The sequence below is a fragment of the Hipposideros armiger genome, unplaced genomic scaffold (genome assembly GCF_001890085.2).
Source record: "Hipposideros armiger isolate ML-2016 unplaced genomic scaffold, ASM189008v1 scaffold_383, whole genome shotgun sequence".
In the NCBI taxonomy this organism is placed as follows: domain Eukaryota; kingdom Metazoa; phylum Chordata; class Mammalia; order Chiroptera; family Hipposideridae; genus Hipposideros; species Hipposideros armiger.
The window spans coordinates 1,585,030-1,606,826 of record NW_017731733.1 but is presented as its reverse complement, the minus strand read 5'-3'; the positions used below and the strand labels follow the sequence as shown (position 1 = coordinate 1,606,826).

At 37.4% G+C, this 21,797-nt stretch overlaps 1 protein-coding gene across 1 annotated transcript in view; it reads right to left on the bottom strand.

The window, feature by feature from the left end:
• Positions 1-21,797, bottom strand: part of CUBN (cubilin) — a 256,725-nt gene that overhangs the window by 22,385 nt on the left and 212,543 nt on the right. Inside the window, exons 59-60 of the mRNA XM_019662920.1 lie at positions 20,337-20,554; positions 4,220-4,428 (exon numbers count right to left, since the gene is read on the bottom strand). Of these exons, the coding sequence (XP_019518465.1) occupies positions 4,220-4,428; positions 20,337-20,554 (427 nt within the window). The remainder of the gene's footprint in view (positions 1-4,219; positions 4,429-20,336; positions 20,555-21,797) is intronic.

Sequence of the window (21,797 nt, the reverse complement as noted above, 5' to 3'; positions counted from 1 at the left end):
AATAAAGAATAAATAAAAAATAAAAGGCATGGGGCTCTAACTGGCATTTAGTGTTTAGCAGCCACATGGCAGAATTCCATCCTACAATTCACAGGACAATCCTGCAAAGTGAAGATTTATTCTATGCCCCATATCACTTTTGAATGTCCTGCCAGACATTTGTGTAAAAACACTGTTTATCATTATTTGATCCCAGAACTTAAATCTACTCTATATGTAAACACAAAATATTTTTGGACAGCTTTAATATGCACCAGATTTCCAAGAATGTAATTAGTGTGTCAGTTGAGGGAAGAGTGTTGTTTTCTTTAGAGCTTTTTTTTTTTTTTTTTAGATTTTCTCCCATTTTAGAAATTCTAATTGCAGATGGGGATAGTGCCATTGACATTTAAGCTGCAAATAAAGCCTCCCCAGATTAGTTAAAATTACACTTTCCACATAGAAGAAGAATCTAACTACTTTATCATGTGAATTAGAGTAGTTGTGTCAGGGCATGTACATACTGAAATTTGCAATATTTTGTATCCTTTTAACTCTCCTTTTAATGCAGTTAGTAGATTATATTGATATTTTTGAAGTATGAGTATGAGTAGGCTGTAGCATAGATGACTGTCCCTTCAGATGGTCAGGGAAGCATTACAAAATACTGGCTGTTACAACAGGCACTGACTGGGCTGAGAAGGACCTGGGCAACATTAGGAAGGAGTTATCTTCTTTCTGCTGCTTCCATATTTCCTACCAGAGAACTGTCAGTTTGGGTCCCAGGTCTGAGCCCTGTCTTCCATTTCACTCACTGTGCACCACAAAGGCATGACTTAAGCCATAGGCAAATTGTGTCAAGGAGTTGGGCGCATTCTACACAGCTCGCAGCCCCTCTGTAGCTCCCTCTCTTTGGTAGCTGGACTCCCACAGGAAGCAGGCTTTTGTGATGTCCTTCCAAAGCCCAGCTCCGCCATCCCATCTAGGAAGCCCTTCCTGACCCCAAAATGACGTCTATCATTCTCTCTCCTGTTCTACTTTTCTACATTGTTTCATATTTATCATTTTTGTCATGTTGTGTAATCATTTATATGCTCACATGTTGGTCTGTAGTTTTTACTCTCTACACCTCTAGTTTGGGGTACAATGTCCAGCATGAATCATGCCACATGACTCTTTATGGAATGGGTGTTAATTTTCAGTGAAATACACAATTCACTACGTATCTTAATAACTTTCCAAGTCAACCCTTTCAAAAACAATAGTGATATGATTAAGAATGAAAAATGGAATTGTCAAGTTTTCACTTGCACGTTTACCTACAGAATTGAATTAAATTTGTTTTCTAAAATGTGATTTGATTCTAATATCTAAGAAACAATCTAAAAGGAATCAAATGTCCCATTTATCACAGAAAATCTCTTTAATAAAAATACCTCCAGGCTTCCCATCACAAGGAGGACTGTTCAATTTAGTAGAAGCTGAAAAAGTTGCCAAGTGAGGGAAATTGCTTTCCCGAGAAGCCAAATAAGAGTAGCTCTGAACAGAATTTCTTCTTTTAAAACAAGGAAATTTTATTTTGAAGCTAGAAAATAACTGCTTGTTTTCGATCTTGCTATTTCTAGCCTAAATAACTTGAGGAAATTCAGAAAATTACCAGTGGTTTTAAGGATATTATCAAATCACCCTCATAGAAATGGATCTTGAGAATAAATCCTATCAGCCCTCCTAGCAGGACCACACCCAAAGCACCTCACATGAATTTATATTTATAATAATGGATGGGTAAATCAATTATTTTTAATATTTTAAGAAAAGGAGACCGCACAGCCTTCATGCCCATCTGGGATTACACGAAGGGGAAAAAGAAAGAAAGAAATTTGTTTACAAATTTTATGTGCTGAACCCTGGCATCTTCATCCTCAAAACAGCCTTGCAAGGTAAGTATGATGTTGTGATTTGTTTGTTTGTTTGTTTGTTTGTTTGTTTGTTTTTTAGTAGGTGCAGTGGCGAGGAATCAGGAGGACACTGAAATTTGTCAGGTGACAAAACTGGGTTTGATTCAATGTTATCTGTCCCTAAAGCTTATTACCTTTCTGTAAAATCAGAGACTCTCTCAAAGGGTCTTGAGCATCTGCTTCACGGCTGCTCTGGCCATGTTGGTCTCATTTCAGAAAAGAATTCAACCTGAACTGGCATTTCTTGCTATCTCTAGTTCTTCATGAACTTCCTCTGATCCAGCTTCTGAGCCAACACGTTACTTAAATGGTTGGCATCCCACCTAGTGAGTCTCTTTTCTTCATCTTAACCTTTCCTGGCCTCTAACATACAATTTAAGAGTATTGACCACCCGTCCTCCATAAAAGACTCTTTCTTGACTTCATTAACACTATACTCACTACTCCTGTTTGTTGTTTTGTTTTGTTTTTCATGAGTCCTGCTTCTTGTCTTTTGTTCTCCAGCTGCCTCACTGTGAACCTTCCTGGAACTGAGTGGGACCCTGGCTTTCTAGTCCCAGGCTGTCCCCCTCAAAGAAAGCACGTGTTCTCCTGATTTCAGACATGCTCTGTTGCTGTCTCCTTTCTATCTGTGCTGCTGTCTTCTTGCTGGAGTTCCCTTTCATCCTCTCCCCGTGGGCAATGCCACTTGTCTGCCCTGCCATCACCCAGCCTGGACCAATCCCTTACAAATGCACGGTCCCTCATAGCACTGACATTCTCCCGTTCTCCTACGGTTGGCGCTTACCATGGTGAAAATATAAGACAGCATATATTATAACTAAGGGCTCAAGTGTGTATTGCATCTATGACTTTTCCTCTCCTGTTTAAAAAAGAAAACAATTTCTTTAAAAGTTAACACAATTTTAGAACTTAGAAGTTTCTCTTGTGCCAGGATTGTCATCTCTACCATCTCTGTACCCTCCTTATGTGACGGTGACCTACTCATGGGGTCCTAACTCCAGGCTCTCCACCTGACAATCCACCCTGAATGCTGATTCCAGATTAATCTTTCTTAAATTCTGCTCTTAGCATAGCACTCATTGGAAAACCTGCAATCACCCTTCTTTTCAACTGCATAAAATATAAATTCGTTAGTTTGAGTTTTAAGATCCATAATAATCTGTGCATTTCTCCACTTAGACCATCTTATTTCTTGCTACTCTTTAGTAATATGCTGCTCTCATAAAGCCAGCCTCTTCAGTCTTTCAAGAACAAGCACATTCCAACCTCTATGCCTTTTTTTTTTTAGCTGAGCCATCCTGCCACCTGTTGGCAGCTCAGCAGCAGCTCAGCTCAGGCCGGGAATCGAACCGCTGTTGCTCAGAGCTCAAACTCTTGAGTGAGCTCTTAACCAAATGAGCCACTCGGCCGGCCCTTCTATGCCTTTTTTTAATGCACACTTTGACTAGAATGCCTTCTCTCCTGACTTGAATAAGCTTTTCCTCACTCTATGAAATCTTTCTTGTTCATGCCAGACTATCATAAACTTTCTTACCTCTTCAACTTTAAGTTTGCTTCAAGCCCATATCCAGTGCATTAGATGGCACTTTAATATTGGCTGTCCTGAATTGCTTATTGTTGATTTGCCATGTGCCATCCCATAATTTTGCAATCAGACTTAATCTCCTTATGGCCAGAAATCTTGCCATACTCATTGTGTTTCCCCCAAGAAAGTACTAGTGTATACTGATTCATACTAAGAATTTTTAATCTAAATTCATAGAGCCCAAAAAAAGAAAGAAAAAGAAGAAATTCATATAGCCTGATAGGTACAATAATTTAATATTAAAGAGTCATTAAAAATTGAGCAGACAAGTCTCTTGATTTATTTTTTATGAACTTTTAGAACTAAGATATTTTCCACATGTAAAGGTAACATGGAAAATAAATATATAACCTCTAAAAGTAAAAAAATTAAGAGGTGATTATTAATATGCAGCATTTGACAAAAGTCCTTTGAGTATCTCTTTCCACACAAATCATCTCTTGACTAGCTATGGATGTACAGTGAATCTTAAAGCTAATGTCAGAAGCCACACAACGTTTTTGGGTCATCCACAGTAAAGATTAATTTGATATGAAGATAGAGCATCTGGAATATTATACGTTACATCTTTGAAGAACAGATCATTTTAAATATTAGCAATACAATTTTCAGGACTTCCTGTATGGTATCAAGTGGAGTACACCATATAAAAGCCTGGATTAGAAGACCTGGTTAAGAAATATAATAGCCTTACCTTCACATAATCATAGATGCAGTTTTGCAAATCAGTTGCTGACTCCAGAGCAAATGTATTGAAGGTGAGTTTGATTAGTTTGTTTATAGGTGCAACTATGAACCATACGCAGTTTAAATTCTTGTCGTATCTTCCATTTGAATCAGTATCAGGAGAGGCAAAGGTATAATTTGAAGGTGTCAGATAGCCACCACATCCTTGTCGAGGCCCTGTGTTAAAACAAAGACACATCGTTATGCCAACGAAGAGGACAAATCTTAAGTTTTAGGTGGAGGCTTTTAAACACCATATTGTTCCTACTTCCTCTCCCACTTTTAGAAACAGTATCAGATCGTTCACTGAGCTCCAGGGGCTTCTGCAGCTGTTGTTGCCGCTTCCCTTAGCTTCTTCATTCCCGATTTCCTCCCCACGTCTCTCACTACCCCCTCAGTCCCCTTCTCACTCACAGAGCTGCCTAGAAAAATGAGTAACCAGATTTGTTTTATGTGCATTTTTAGAACTGCTGGTGTGATTTACTGAAGCTTTCTCAATCCTTGAGAAATCCAATTTTATAGAAAATAAAGTACTTTGCTTAATAAAACTGGTGGAAACTGTGAGCCTGTTTTACTTTTATGTTCTGCTTTTACGAACACTACCCCACTGAATTTGAACTTATGAGGAATTTACCCAACACTCCAAAAGAACTGGCTCCCAACAAATGTTTTATTTAAATAATCTATTAGAAGGAGGGTGAGAGGCATTTAACACTCCAGGCCAGTTTATATTAAACCACTCTATATTAGATTTTTTTTTTCTTTCTCAAAAAGAAAGGGAAACCAAAGAAGAATACATTGTTAAAAGGAAAAAAGTATACTTTGCAATAAAAACTTTGAAATTCAGAGTAAAATGAGAGAAATAAAAAGAGATTAAAAATACTCTCAAGATGACTAAATGGTCTACTATGAAAAAAAAATATGGAAAATCCTCAGAACACTGGACTTAGTTTCATCACCTCTAAAGCCTAACCCAATGCCTCAGAAATGATGTAAGAAGAACATCAAAGGAAGAAAAACTTATTGACAATTTCCAAAGAAACAATGAGGATGAATTCAGCTCAAAATAGCCCTATAAGGACTAGAGATTAAATAGGTGCCCAAAGTATTGTTCATAAAGTTTGTGTTCTACACAAATATAGATCATTACTAAGTTCCAAAGTAAATTTCACTGTCACTGGCCTTCACCTATTTTTCTCAACCCATTTGTTTAGATGTTAACAGTGAGAGGGCAGCTTTCAACATTAGGGGGTGCTAAGACTTTGGACTTGGAGCGTGCAGGAAATGTGAACAATGGCCGCTCTCCTGGGATGCAAAAGGTGCAGAAGGTTTTTCAGGATAGATGCATTATTTAGTAAGTCAGACTGCCCTAGCCATAGCTTCTAAGTCCAGTCAAACTATAGATTATTCGTACAGTCAGGCCTGGAGCTGAAATGCTTTCAAAGGCCCAGACCCTGATATATCCATAGATGGGATTGACAACAAAATTATCCTGAAACCCAAGCAATGCACAGAGCTGAACTACGTATTACTCATAATTCTTTTCCTATTAAACAGGCTCGCAAACTAACAAAGAATTGGAGTTTGCACAGCTTTTCTTTCAGTGTCAGCTGCTTGTTACTTAAGGAAACCACTTAAGCTTGTTGACATGCATAACAGGGAAGAGCAATTAGAGTATTAATGAGTTCATACATTGATTTATTTAACAATGTTTTAATATCCAAGGGCATATATTTAGTATTGAGGTGGGAAAAGGTGAATGGTAGTCTGACAGCAGTGATAGGACCTAGATAAATAATGATGGTAGAATTTAGAAACTGATAGTGCCTTAAAAGAGGCAGGAAAGTCTTGAGTTCTGAAGAGCGGGAGATTACTTTGAGCTCTGATAAAATGTTCAAGGAGAAGGTGACATTTGATTTGAGTCTTAAAGGATAAACTGGACAAAACCATGTAGACTTGGGGTTGGTAATGGCAACTCCAGACTGAAAGAAGCTCATAACCAAAGGTTAAGTGGACAGGAATTTATACTATATGCACAGGAAAGCATAATTTTGTTAGTGAAAACCAGAGAGTACATGAAGAAAAACAATGAGAGATGGGAAGCAGGATGGGCTACTTTATGGAGGGCATCCAATGCCAAATTATCAACTTGGACCGTTAGACATGTTACTTTTAGCATCATAAATCCATCACCTTCCTTGTTACCACACAGTTTTCTACCATCCAGCAAACTCCTATCTATCAGCACCTCCTCCATCAGTCAAGTTGCATCAGAAACACTCAGTAATGACACTCACTCCCTGTGCCCAAGAACGAATGTCACTCTAACCTTCTTCCCCAAATTGGAAACACTTCCCACAAAAGAGCTTCTTTTGAGAAAGCAAATGCTTCACTAAAGAAATATTGGAAATATAAACCCATAGTAAGCAATGAGATCTGGGTCAAGCTCCACTTAAGCAAAAATCAGTCACTGAATCCTAAATGATTTCTCTCCAATTATTAAACTTCAGAGTGAAGTTCAAGCCGGGATAAATCTGATAAAGAAATAGCATTATTATCTAAGAGAAAACATCTTGAAGGCTTTAGAGGAGTCAGATCCACTTCTAAACATAATCGTTATCTTGAGAGTCGACATTTTTGTGCCTGACATTATATGAGGCTGACATTTTATTGAGGTCTCCTGGACAGGACCTCCATCCATCTCTGGGCAATCCCTGCTTGGACAAATAGTGAATGGCTGGTGGACTTGCGATAAAGATTGGCCTGACTTCAGGCTTTTTCCTATTCCCCAGTGAGCCAGCTGCAGTTTTAAGTTGTACTTGAAGGACGCACAGTGAAGCACAGGGAGCAGGACATAAAAGCATTTAAAACTGGTACCTTAGGGAAATGGGGGTGCACACCAAGAGAGATGGTGATGTTCAGAGCTGCAGTATATAACTGCCCTAAAGCAGTGAATTCATTTTAAAAATTCAAGTGGGCTCTTGGTGGAGAACACACAGTGCAATATACAGATGATATATTATAGAAGTGTACTTGAAACCTATATAATTTTACTAACCAATGTCACTCCAACAAATTTAAATGAGATAAAAAAAATCAACTAGGCTCCAGATGAAACTGTTTAGTTTCTTTTTCTCTAAAAGTAAATTGGATTTATTATTCTAATCCCTAACCTCAAACATGTACAACAATTTAGGTATTATAATTATGCTATGCAAGAAAAAACCATAAAGGTTTTGTAACAAGAGTTGTGTGAGGTTTTTAAAATTTGTTTTCGATAACATCACTTGATTTGACTCATTTTAAATATCCTAATTAGAGACCCAGCCTAATTTAACTTAGAATGTGTATTCATTTAGTCTGGTAATATTTGGGAAGCATAAAACTAAAATATTAAAAGAAAGGTAATTTACTATTATAAAAGAAAAGTAATTTCAGCAGCTAATCAGTAGCTATAGTCACTAGAAAAAGAGCAACATAATTTATAAAGAACTCAGGATAATGATAATTTTATTATTATCTTTTAATTTATTTTGCATTATGTAGGTATTATTGAAAACACCATATGTATGTATCATTAGTCCATTCTCATGAAAATCATCCTTGCCAGCTTTGAAATTATTTTATTAAAATCATTAAAAATGATTTTCTAAGCAAAACGATACGATCTTATCAATTGATGAAAGAAAAGGATTTGATTAGATCCAACACAAATTCATGATAAAAACTCTCAGCAATCCAGGAATAAAATTCTCAACTTGATAAAGAGCATCTATAAAAATTCTACAGCTAACATACCACTTAATAGTGAAAAACTAAATGCTTTCTTCCCAAGATTAGGAACAAAGCAAGAATAGTTTTTCTCACCACTCTTACTTAGCATAGTATTGGAAATTCTTGCCAGTGTAATAGGCAAAGAAAAATATATACACACTGGAAAGGAAGAAATGAAATTACCACTGTTTGCAGATATAGAGAATCCAAGGAAATTGAATAAAAATTCCTAAAACACTTATTGTTAGTTTAGGAAAAACTGGATAGAAGACAATACACAAAAATCAATCACAATTCTGTATATAACAATGAACATGTGGAAATCAAAATTAAAAACACAATTGCTCCAAAGAAAATATTATACTTAGGTATATAGAATGAAACATAGATAGGATCTGTGTGCTGAAAATTACAGAATGATAAAAGAAATCAAAGAAGATCCAAATAAACGAATACATGTGTTAGGATTGGAAGACTCAACATAGTAAAAATGCCAGTTATTCCCAAATTGATATACAGGTACAATGCAAGTCCTATGAAAACACCAGCAAGACTTTTCCACAGATGTAAAAAAGTTTGTTTGAAATTTATATGTAAAGGCACAGGCCCTTGAATAGCTAAAACAACCTTGACAAAGAAGAATGAAGTAGGAGGACTCAGTCTACCTTATATTAAGCTTTACAATACAGCTATACTAATCAAGATAGTGCGATGATGGTGGTGGTTAGACATGTAAATCAATGAAACAGAATAGAGAACCCAGAAACAGACCTCCAAAAATAGGCCCAAGTGATTTTTTTACAAAGGTGCAAAAGCAATTTAATAGAGGAAAAACAGTCTTTTCAACAAATGGTGTTAGAGCAATTGAACATCCAGAATAAAAAAATTAACTTCAACCTAAACCTCAGACCTTAAACAAAAAGTAGTTCAAAATGGATCATAGACATAAAATGAAAAATGTAAATGACAACACTTTTATAAGAAATCAGAGCAGAAATCTTTGAGACCTCAGGATAGGCAAAGAGTTCTCAGCCTTGACACCAAAAGCATATCAAAAATAAAAAAGAAGAAAAAGAAAACTGATAAATTGGACTTTATCAAAACCAAAATCTTTTGTTCTAAGAAAGTCCTGTTCAGAAGATTAAAAAATAAGCTATAGACTGGGAAAAAATATTTGTAAACCACACAGGACTACTATTGAGAATATATAAAGAATTCTCAAAATCCAATAGTAGAAAAACAAATAATCCAATTACAAAAAAGGCAAAAGATATGAACACATATATTTCAGCAAACAAGAGTTACATATGACAAAAAAAAAAGCACATGAAAATTGTTCACCATTAGGTAAATGCAAATTAAAAGCACATTATCACTGGATAACCCTGGCCAAAATAGACACACACACACACACAGAGTTATAGCTCAGTGTAGAGTATAGCACACTACAATAGAATGACCGGGGTTGGGTGTCCCAAAGTATGGATAGCACAGAATGAATTCCACAGTGACCTTCTAACCAAAATGATAGAATCCAGATGACAATGGATTAACATCTTAAAGTGCTGAATAAAAATAAATCCCAAGCTCTAATTCTACATTTAGTGAAACTAGCCCACAAAATTTAAGACAGAATAAAGCTTTTTTCAGAAAAACTAAAACTAAGTCAAGTTTTTACCAGAAGATTTGCAGTACATGAAAAAAAAACAAAAAACTCTGAAGGGAGTTCTTCAAAAGGAGAGGAATCGATCCCATACAGAAGCATAGAAATTCAGGAAGAAAAAACCAACAATGGTAACTATACATAATTACTCAATGCATAAAACAATAAAAAATGTTTGATGTGCTTAAAATATATGTAGAATTAATATAATTTTATTAAAATTAATATAATTAAAATTAGTAGCACAAAAGGCAGGAAGTGGATAAATGGAGTTAGAAGGTGCTAAGGTCCCTGCATGTACCATAAAGTTGTAAAAGGACTAATTTTAAATCAGATTCTAATGAGTCAAGATAGAATATTCTAAGGTAACTACTAAAAGGAGAGTAAAAGAATGACTAAGTAATGGTTTTTATACAGTGGTATATTTAAATCCAACAACGTTAGTAATTTTATTCACTATAAACACATTAAATTCTCTAATTGAAAGACAAAGCAAAACAAAACCCAAATACACTCTTTGGGATCGAGAAAGCCTGAAAATGGAGAGATTGAAAAATATACCAGTCAAACTGACTTGAGAGAAAGCTAGGGAAGCTATACTACATCAGAGAAAGAGAACATCAGGGCAAAAAGTATTTAAAAAGGATATGAAAAACAAACAAATAACAAAAGGATATGCAGAATGGTATGAGTCAATTCACCAAGACAATATGAGTATAATAATTTTAAATGTAGATGTGCTACATACATTACATTTCCTCAAAGCAAAAAAAAGAACAAAACTCTAGTCCAGGCGTTTATACTGAGCTTCTAATTCTCATATCTGACTACCTACTAAACATTAGCTGGATGGCACCAAATTCTCCATACTAAATTTATTACTTATCCTACAAAACCTGGCCCTCTTCTAAAATTTTATATTTGGATAGTGTTATCACAAAATATTGTCCAGAAACCTTAGGATCATCATTCCCTCCCCACCAATTCCCTCACTGCCTTGTTCAACTACTACTGTGTGCCATTGATTAGACTGTACATCTTAAGTATTTCTCCTTTCAACCCCCTTCTTTATTTTCACATTGCCACTACTTTCGTCATCCTCTGCCTTAATTATTGCAATACTTTCCTAAATTTTTCCTGCCTAAAATGGTGCCCCCACTTCAAAACGTCATCCTCATAAGTGCAAGAATGTGCCTTCTAAAAAACATCTAATTAGGTTGTTCTCCAGCTAAAATAAAATCAATGGACCCCCTTTTCATATGAGACCAAGCCCTCCACTTATCTCTCCTGTCTCGGCTCCTATTGATCTTCTCCACCTTATACCCCAAAGCATTACCAAACAATGTGCCAGTCAATCTGTAGCCTCTGAAATGGGATGCCTCTTTGCGCATGCTTTATCTTCCCCATACAATGTTTGTTTCTCAATAGATACCTTCACGCCCTTCCAAGTCAATACTATTTATAGTTCAAATTCACTGCATGTTAACTGGATGCCAGAGATGAATTAGTTTAATCTGCACCACAGTCTTTTGAGGTAGTTACTATTAGAGTGCCCATTTAACAGATGACAAAAATCAAGACATAGAGGACATATAAACTGTCCAAGGTCAAACTTGTTGGGGTGTACAAGACCTGGGTTTTGACCCACAGAGTCTAGCTCCAGAGCCTACGCTACTAACCATTTATACTATAATTTAGGGTTCAATTCACTGTGATGCTTTCTCTCACTCAACACCAAAGTACCACAGATTCCCTTCTTTTCTGCCTCCATTGTTCTTTGCACATGTCTGTCAAGGGCTGGCCGAGTGGCTCATTGGTTAAGAGTTGGCTTGGGAGCGCGAGCTCTGAGCAGCAGGGCCGCCGGTTCGAATACCACATGGGCCAGTGACGCTGTGCCCTCTACAGCTAAGATGGTGAACAACAGCTCGACCTGGAGCTGGGCTGCCGTGAGTCGCTGGCAATGGCGTAGGCTGCAGTGGGGCTGCAGTGGGCTGCCGGGAGCTACTGTGAGCGGCTGTCCAATGGCCGGCGACTGATCTGCCTTGCCCGGGAAGAGCACAATGATAATACCAACATGGGCCAGTGAAGCGATGCCCTCCACAACTAGACTGAAGAACAAAAGGACAGCAACTTGTCTGTTCCCCTTCCCCGATTCCCCAACACTGTTCCCTCCCCCAATTCCCTAATAAAATCTTTTTAAAAAACCCAAAAAACAAAAAACAGTTCTACCAAATCTACAATTATTTGCTGACTCTTCTACTTGTGTGAACTTCTCAAGAATAGAGACTTTGTTGAACTCATCTTTGTATCCCCAAAGAAAAGCTCATTGCCTGCATAATATTGCTGAATAAACAATGAAGGAATGAATAGAAAATATAAATAATTCTTATCAGATGGATTTTTGCTTTCTAATCTAAGTTTATAAGGGAAATTCTTGAAATTAAATGCATTTCTTGATTTATAAAGTTGTTACTATATTATAAACACATTATGTATATGTGTATGTATATATAAACATAAAATTTTTTTTTAACAAAATGACTTTTTGGTTCTGTATCTTCACCTGCTATTAAAGCAAATTTAGTTGACTTTGTAGCCTACTTAATTGTGAAAAAACAATTATCAGAACAACAATGAAAATATCACTAAAAGATTTAAAACGCTGCCCAGGGGGTAGTGTTTTAGTAGGAAAATGCTTCTTTAGCTAAAAAATTGCCATGATGAATGTTGGCTCTGTTACTTAAGAAAATTCAATCTCTGAGTATTAGATTTCAGCGGAGTAAATTTTTTTCTTTCTTTTTTTTTTTTTTTTAGCTGAGCCATCCTGCTACCTGTTGGCAGCTCAGCGGCTGCTCAGCTCAGGCTAGACTCAAACCGCTTTTGCTCAGAGCTCAAACTCTTGAGCGAGCTCTTAACCAACTGAGCCACTCGGCCAACCCTCAGCGGAGTAAATTTAATAATTTGTAAAATTCAGGATACATTAGGTGCAGCAGCACTATTTAAAGAAATAAAATGTTATTTACTCAACATTGACAACTACAAAATCAAAAGTTATCAAAATTTAGAAATGTTTTGTTTAGAGAAAGCAGGATTAACAGCAATGTGCTACTTTAGTCATACAATAGGTTGCAATACAAAAGATGTGGACTTCATAAAATCAGGCCAAGTATCCAGCAGCTTTTAAATATTTAAGCAAGGACATAAAATTGCTATGTTGCTCTCATTGATATATTAGGTTGTACACTGCTATCTATATTTCAACTTTTACCACTCTGGTAGAAGTATTTTTTTGTGGACACAGGGATTACTTTCCCAATTCTGCTGAAGACTTGCTACGTGACCTTGGAGAGTCACTTAATTTCCTTGTGACTTAGTTCCCCAATTTGTAAGCTAAAGTATATGATAAGAATAGCAATCAGGGTTATAGCATTAAAATAAATGTCCAAATTCCTTCATTTTGTTAGAATCCTGTGGTGAGGAATTTTACTAAATTGAAGGCCATAATTTGGGGCTAGAGTTTTTTTTGTTATATAGAGATTTGTTACTCTCATATCCCAGTACAATTATACTCCACATAACTGTGCTAATTCTTTACCATTATGCCATGCAAAGCCCATAAGACAGATATGACATTTGTCTGCCAACATCAGAAAGTTAATTGGTTATTACTGCATTATATATAACATATGATATATTATGTTAATATATCATATTATAAAATGCCTATATTATATATATTATATGTATATATGTATATATATTACAAATACAATTATAATACCATTTGTAAATATAAATATTGTTTATAATATATATATTATATTATAAAATATACCATATATTTATGTAAATATATTGTATAATGTTCATACTATAAATTCAATATAATACATAAATTATAATATATGAAAAACATATAACATAAACAACTATCTTATAATACAAAATTATAATATAGATTACATAGTATAAATAATATAAATATACATTTATTTATACTATTTATAAATAGTATATTTTATTAAAATATACATTTTTCCTTCCCTTTTGAAAAGGAGGAAACAGTTACTGCTATAGCTATGTGCAATATTTACATCATAATAGGATATTAGCAAATATACTATTTGGGATTAGGTATAAATTGGAATGCTGCTATTTGAAAGCAGGCAGTGTCCAACGAGAACATGAAACTGGAGAAAAGTAGCTCTATCCATCCCAAAGAGTAAGAAAAGAAATGGCTTGCTTCTCAGAAAACTCCCCCAGAATCTCTCTTGGTCCCAAGGTAAATTTATTGATGGGGACAGAGGTGACGTGGGCTGATTAGGAAAGCCACGAATTTGGGAGACAGGCCTACTTGGTTCAAAGCTCGTCTTTACCTCTTAGAAACCCTTTGACTGCAGAAAATTAGTCAATCTCTTTACTTCTTATTTCCTCTTTTGTGAAACTAGATAATCCCTGTCTTTTGGGCAGCTGTGAGGATTAGATGAGATCATCTACATAAAGTGCGTCATGTAGGTGCTCAGTGACAGTGTGTCATTATCATTGTGCCCTGGAATTTTGGGACAAGTCTTCACTTGGGAGTGAGCATCAAATAAAGCTACCACACGAAGTTAAAAGGTGTTTTTTCATATATCAGAACAAAGAGGAGAATACAGTCCTAGAGTCCTCATAATATTTTGTTTCTAAACAACCGATTTACAGCCAAAGAATTTTTTTTTAAATGTTTACTGCTTTTCAGATATAGTTTGCTTGTATGCTCCTCAGAACACTACACCAAAGCCAGGCCAAGCTGAATAAGGATAAAAACAAATAATATAACCCCAAATTCCCAGTTATCTGAGACAAAACTGGGTTACATTTTCGGGAGGTCTGGTATGTCTTCAGTTATGAAGAATAATAACTGCTTCCCAGCTCTTGCTTACTTGAATGGCTTTCAAAATGTTATCTTATAATTTACCATTAACTCACTTTTATCACTTAGCTTGGTTTCCACAGTACCATCTGGTTTTATTTTTCCAACAGCCTCCCCCTTCAAGAGCAGGGGCAGCAATCGGGTCATTCCAGGGAGCACAGACTCTGATGCGGGAATATATTTTAATAAAAAAAACATTCCTTTCTTTTTGCTGAACTGGAATTTTACTCCTGTCTACTTGCTTTTGTAAGGTTTCGGTGAACTAAGCATTTGTTGGCTTCTTTATCCTAGTCCCACATTCTCAGCTCAGCAAAAAACCCTTTTCAGTAAAACCCACAAAGGATAAACTGCAGATAACCTTGGCTTTGGCATCAGCTCCCAAGGGAAGTCCAATCACCAGTGAAAGTTACAAGGCTTAAAAAGGGCGGAAATAAGCTTAGTCTAGTTTTCTGCAAATGGGTTTACAATTTCAGCTCATCTCATTCTCAGACTTCATCAGAGGTAGCAAATGACATTAAGAGAACAGACAAACAGCACTGCTTTCTAGTAATACCCCATTATCGCTTAAATGAGAGCTGTTTGAGCAGTCTTATAAAATTATTCAAGCTATAATTCAAGTCTTATTGCACTTGTACTTTTAGAAGTAATGTGGTTTGGCAGTTTATATCAGGCTGCTAAGAAGTACATAGAGACATACGAAGGTCAGACAATTAAGTTCATGAACTTTCCACTGCGTTTACACAGTGGAAAGTTCATGAACTTAGTTGTCAAAGTTTGTATTTACACCAATACTTAGTGTCATTGAATATTTTTAAGTTTATTCTTTTATTGTATAGCTACAGAATTTTAGACTGCCTCTCAAGGTTCAAACTTAACACCAAAACTGTGAAACTTAAAAATAACTAGAAGCCAAAGGGAATTTGACATGTTATGTTTTTCTCTATGTCTCATGACTGACCATATTTTCCATCATTGGGGCCCCGGTTTCATCAGCTTTCTCTGTCTCCCTTTCCTTCTCTCCTATCCCCTAAGTAAACCCTTGTTTAACTCCCTCCACTTCTTCCCACCACTGCCACCTGTCTTCCTTTCACACATTTGAGAGACATTATCCAGATGTTAAGGTAGCAGGCAAAAATCCAGGACCAGACACATGTCTCGAATGTTGAGTCTGATCCTGTATGCCTAATTCTCTAAGGATGAAAATACCCACCTTACTACCCTTAGCAATAGCTGAACTATATGAACCAGGATTCCCTTTTGAGAATGAGGTGAATCTAGATAAAATGGAATGTATAACATACTGTATATATTATATACCATAGCATTATGAAGTAGGCATAACGTATCCACTTACTCTAATTCGTTCAGACATCCAGTATTGATGGAGTGACAGTTATATGCTAGGCCTCTGCAAGGCCTTACAATATAATTGGAACTTAGCTTTTGATTTCACATTTAAGTTCTAAAGTACACTTTAGGGTTTGCTGGTTAGATTTCAGGGCAAAGTGAGTAAGAAAGAAATCATTGTACCATGGAGTGGTGCTGTTAACAATAACGCTCCCTGTCACCCCTTCCCTCACTTTACAGGTAGGGCGGGGTGGGTTGGGGCATGGTGCCCTATAGAAATCTGGGACTTCAATATTACTTTCTAATACAGACAGTTTTTCTCTTTGGCATCCACGTGTACGGTACTTTATAGGAATTGCCTACTTAGTCCCTATCATGTTCTTAAAAGACAGAAAGGGGAGTGATACTTCAAAATGATCTTTTTGAGTGGCTAAAATTGAGCTTAGAGCTGTGATCGAACTTTTCTAAAGCATCTTGCCAGGTAGGCCATGACGTAATGATTGGGTCTTGGCTATCTGCTTTCTCGTCAACAGCTCTTGCCATGTGGGCATGTTTCCACCTGTGGACGTGAGTCACTTTGTCCTTGTTAAACATGTGCTTTGGCGTTTTTGCCTTTGTCTCACAGCAGAGGTCTGTGAATCTGACCTTAACGCCACCTGACTCATTCTTTATATGGCAAAACCCCCAGGTGCAGGGAGACAGACAGTTCCCTCATCCTCAGCACCGCCTGTGGGCCACAGGGGGCCGGGAGCTTTAGTCACGTGTCCAGGATGTAAACCTTAGGTGAAGTGCACCTCTTGATCACTGACAGCTTGTCCCTGATGCTGCCATCTTCTCCGAGGGGAAGCCTTGTCCTAGGACATCCCATCCTGAAGGTGTCACTCTTCACTCTCTCCTTGGCAACTCACTGATCCAAATGCCTGAAAACCTCAGACCTAATTAGGCCAAGTTCAGTGTTTGACCCTGGCATTGAGATAAAGTGTTATAGAATTCATTACTTAAGAAAACAAATCAAATGACCATGGTACTATACTGTCTATCAAGGTACTTTAAATCCCCAATCTAATCCTACATCTAAGTGTGGGGTCTAATGTCATGAGCGTGTCACAAAAAGACTGGCTAAGCAGCACTATGTCATGAGACAAATAGAGGAAGAGAATATGGGGCTTTGCTGGTTTAAAAACACGTTTGCAAGTCTGGAATGCTTCATGAGTGATACAGGTAAGTAAGCACGGTCATGGCTGAAGCAGACCCTGGTGGTCCAGGAGGGGCAGAAACTCAGCTAGCAGAAGTTACTAGAATAAAGGGCACTGGCAGGTGTCAATTCTGCACTGTGGAGCATGCCTACTGCAGCCAAATCCGCAGGACTGATGGCTTTTTAAACTTTATGGGATCACAGATACCATTAGCAATCAGATGAAAGCTATCTCTGGAGAAAAATGCTCAGATTTGCAGGTAATTCCCCGAGGCCCAGCCTGATCACTTTGAGAGGGATCAATTATTCATGTCAGTGCTGAAGTGCATGTGGAAAGGGGCAAGGCAGACTCCCATTACAGTCAGACAGGGCTCCTGCCAAGTGCCTGTTCTGCTTTCACTCCCCTGATATCCAACCACATGGCCCTTCACAGCAGTGATGTCATGAAAGGAGACCCAATTTCACTACATATTTAGTAATTAGCAACAAAGTAGGGATATGTAACCCATGTGTGCTCTGACCCATGAACAATACAAGTACAACAAATGCACAAGGAGAAGTTTACTCAATAATCACATACTTATATGAGCTGGCTCTTTACTAACTTCTGAAAAATTAAAACACATATTTATAAAATATCACCGAGTATGTAAAATAAATAGCAAAACTGCACAGCTCTAGTGTTTTAATCAAGATAAGCTAAATTGAGATGTTGTAGACAAAAACGGCTTCGCCTTCACGTGAATTATTTACTCTGTGAAGATATTGTTTTCCAGGCTGAACTGACAGCATTGGAAACAAAAATTCACCGTTCAGATCACAAAGTTGTTTTCCTTTTCTTTGCAGAAAACACAGGGTATGGTAGCTGTAAATGGATGAGATGGATATGAAAGGCACATCCCAATAGCCAAGTCTAGGTTTTTATCCAGATCTGTAACTATACACTCAAGAATTCAATCCACTCGTGTTCTTCCTCGCCTTTTCCTCATCACAAACAAACAAACAAACAGAAAACCAAACCAAACAAAATTAAAGTTATGCAGAATGATCTGCTAATTTATGCGTGTGGTCTTGAAAGCTTTGTAACACTATAGAATATAACATTATAACACTTAGATTTTCAGTAAAAAATTATCATCAAAAATTACTTAAAATTACTGAAATATTTCCAAGTGGCAGATGGTGTTTATACAGATGAAAAAGAGGCAAAAGTTTCACCCTCATGAAACGCAGTGGTAGCACAAGACTGGCAGGTAATTGAAATTTTATTTCTGCTCTCTGCACTTAAACCTTTTCTCTAACTGTGACCAGAGGAAAACAGTAATCGAGTGAAAGCGTCCGATGCTCATGGATGAACGGTGCCTCTGACAGTGTAAGATTTTTTCCTACTGCGCTACTTCAGTTCAGTAGAACCACAGTAAGTCCAAAAGCCTCTTCTTGATAGCCCAGGAGAACACAGTAATTTAATGAGGCTGGAGCACACGGGCTAGCCTGCCAACCTTTCTGCCGATGGCAACCGTATGGAGTGCTTTAAGACTATTCCAATGGTCATGTGGGAATATATCAGGGAAAAGAAAAACAACTTGAAAGCAGGGAAACAAGAACAAATGCAAAGACATGCCATTTGATTCTAAAGTCTGTGCTAAAGACAAGACTCTATGAGTTCCTTTGTACAAAAACAATCCGCAGGGGAAAATTAATTTTTCCTTCAAAATAGCCTCCTGTGTTTTGTATGCCACTTCACTTAGGCAGTTCCATTAAGGTGACACTCTCTACCTGCCCGAGAGACTTGCTTTAAGGTTACTGTTGATACAGCTAAGTTGGGGAGGTGGCCAAGTGCCTCTCTGATATAATTGGTCGGGATGTCTGCTGTTCATTGGGAAGCCTTCAAAGCATAGTGCCTAATTGCTTCCCTGAAGAAATGCACACATACAAACCATCAGGCCCAATGAGAAGAAGTGTGAGTCAAGCTCTGCATGGAATCAGAGGGATGAAGGTTATCCACAGCATGGGGTAAGGAGAAAGAAAGAGTTTCAAGAGTAACTCCGGGTTCTTATTGTAGAAAACGTACCAGGTCTCTCTAACACGTCACAGTATGTGACTTGTGTGGTGAGCTGTTCGTTTTCAGAACACGGTATCCTATATTATAGAATACACATCTATATTCAAATGAAAGAATCAAAACACTTTACAATGTCAAATAGAAACTATGTTAGACCGTGTGACTGATGCTACGAGTATAGATAAACAGAGGACTGATTAATTACCTTACACTTTAAATGATTCAAAGTTCTGAGTTACTTTCATAGAAATAATTATTTCTCGCATGCAGTGGGAACAAACCAGGGGTTATTTTTTATTTATCCTCATACCTAGCTTTTCCTTTCACCTCTACATGGCTCCCAGATCGCCTATCTCCAGCCCAGGTTTCTACTTCCTCCTATATTTCTCCATTTAGATATCTCATAGGCTCTCCAACCCCAAATGCTCCAAATTAAATATAATATTTCTTCCCTAATTCTTAGCCTCTGAGGGCACCCCTATCCAACAACTTATTCCTAAGAAGTCATCCTCATCGTTTGTCCTCATGTAACATATCAAGTTCCAAACACTGTCTTTCCAATGTACTCTACCTGCTGAATATCTCTGAGATTTTCTACCCTTGCATTTCCATTCCTGCTGTGCTAGTTTGAACCTTCAACGTTTCTCATCGGGAACTCTGTAATAAGCTTCCTCCTTCTCACATCTCAGGGTCCCTCTAAGCCTTCCTCCAACATGGTATCACTATAATTTTTTCATAAGTCAAGTCTGGCCATGCAGTCTTTACTTAAAATTCTCCAACACTCTTAACCATCTTAAGGATAAAGTCAACACAGGCGATGGGCCCTTCTTGCTTCATCTGGCCCCTGACTTTAGGCTCAACTCTTACCATTTCCACAGGTGATAAAATGAGACTCAGATCCCATTGGAGATGGTTGTGCAGACAGACTTTATACCTGTGTATGCTACAGAAGTACATTTGTTGCACGATTTTTTTAAAAAAAATCAGAACGTACATAATTTTGAAAACCAAAACTTTATGTGATGTATTCCTCTAAACTTAAATAAAAAGCAATTTTAGTCAGGTGAGAAGAAAAAAAAAAGCACAAAAGTTAACACTAATGAAAAATAGATTTACTATCCAAAATTCTTACCCAGTGTCTGCCGGAAAGATACCTTCCAACCTCTGGCTGTTTGAGATGAGTCTGTCTTGAACTCCAGAAGCATACTATTACTGTTGCTCTTAACATTTGCTGGAAGATTGGAATCACAGAATTTGCCGAGAAGGGGATCACTGATGTTAACACCATCATAAATTGCCAGGTAGTCTTGGGAGCAGAAGGTGGAGGGGACCACATCAAAATCAATAAACCTGGGAAATGAATCTTGTTAGTACTGACATTCTCCATTTGATTTCCATTCAATTGTACCTTTAGTTATTGTCTTTAAAAAAAAAGACATGACAAAGGCTAAACACAGGACATTCCAGCTTTACTTGACAGGAAATACTGGAAACAATACAGTATCTTACTAATCAGTGCAAATGGTTAGACAAAATTTTTTGAGGGACTTCAATAGGAAATGGAATAAGAGCTGGGGTATAAAAATGGGTAAAATATGGCCCTGGCTTCTAGGAGTTTAGACTCAAGGGTATTTTAAGTCTATTTGAGGTTAAGTTTTGACAAGTTGAACTGATACTTATTTATGATTTCAGCAATACTTTAGTTTTTCAGTAACATTAAAAGTATGCTGTTTAGGGCCAGCTGGGTGGCTCAGTTGGTTAGGGCATGAGCTCTGAGCAACAGGGTCGCCAGTTCTATTCCCACATGGGCCAGTGAGCTGTACCTGAGCTGAGATGCCACTGAGCTGCCAACAGGTGGCAGGATGGCTCAGCTGGTGAGAGCATGTGCTCCTAACAACAAGGTTACTGGTTCGACTCCTGCATGGGACGGTGGGCTATGCCCACCTGCAACTAAGATTGAACACAGCACCTTGAGCTGAGCTGCCGCGAGCTGCTGAAGGGCGGCCTGATGGCGACTGGACTTGGAGCTGAGCTAGCTGCGCCCTCCACAACTAAGATTAAAGGACAATAACTTGGCTGTTTCCCTTCCCCAATTCCCCAACACTGTTCCCCTCCCCCAATTCCCCAATAAAATCTAAAAAAAAGTATGCTGTTTACTCCATTCTGTTGTAATTTTGTGCCATTAAGTAGCACCATCATCCTATTCTTCATTTATGGGAACAATGCTAATAGAGTGGAAGAAATGCTGGTTTTACAATTCTAGCTCTAGTCTCATTCTCACAGCCTCTGTTTTCCTCTTTTAAAATAGAGCTTATAGTTAGGTTAACTGCAACAATATGCAAAAGCCAAACAATGATATCTGGCATATAATAGATGTTGTAAAAAAGACAAAATAAGTGATCATTATTATTGTTTTGAAAACCAGAAATATGAAATAAGTTAGTTTTCATGAAAGAAATTTTAAAAAGTATAAAACTCGGGCCGGCCGAGTGGTGCATTGGTTAAGAGTTGGATTGGGACACCAGCTCTGAGCAGCAAGGCCCTGGTTTGGATCCCACATTAGGGCCAGTGACGCTGCACCCCCTACAGCTAA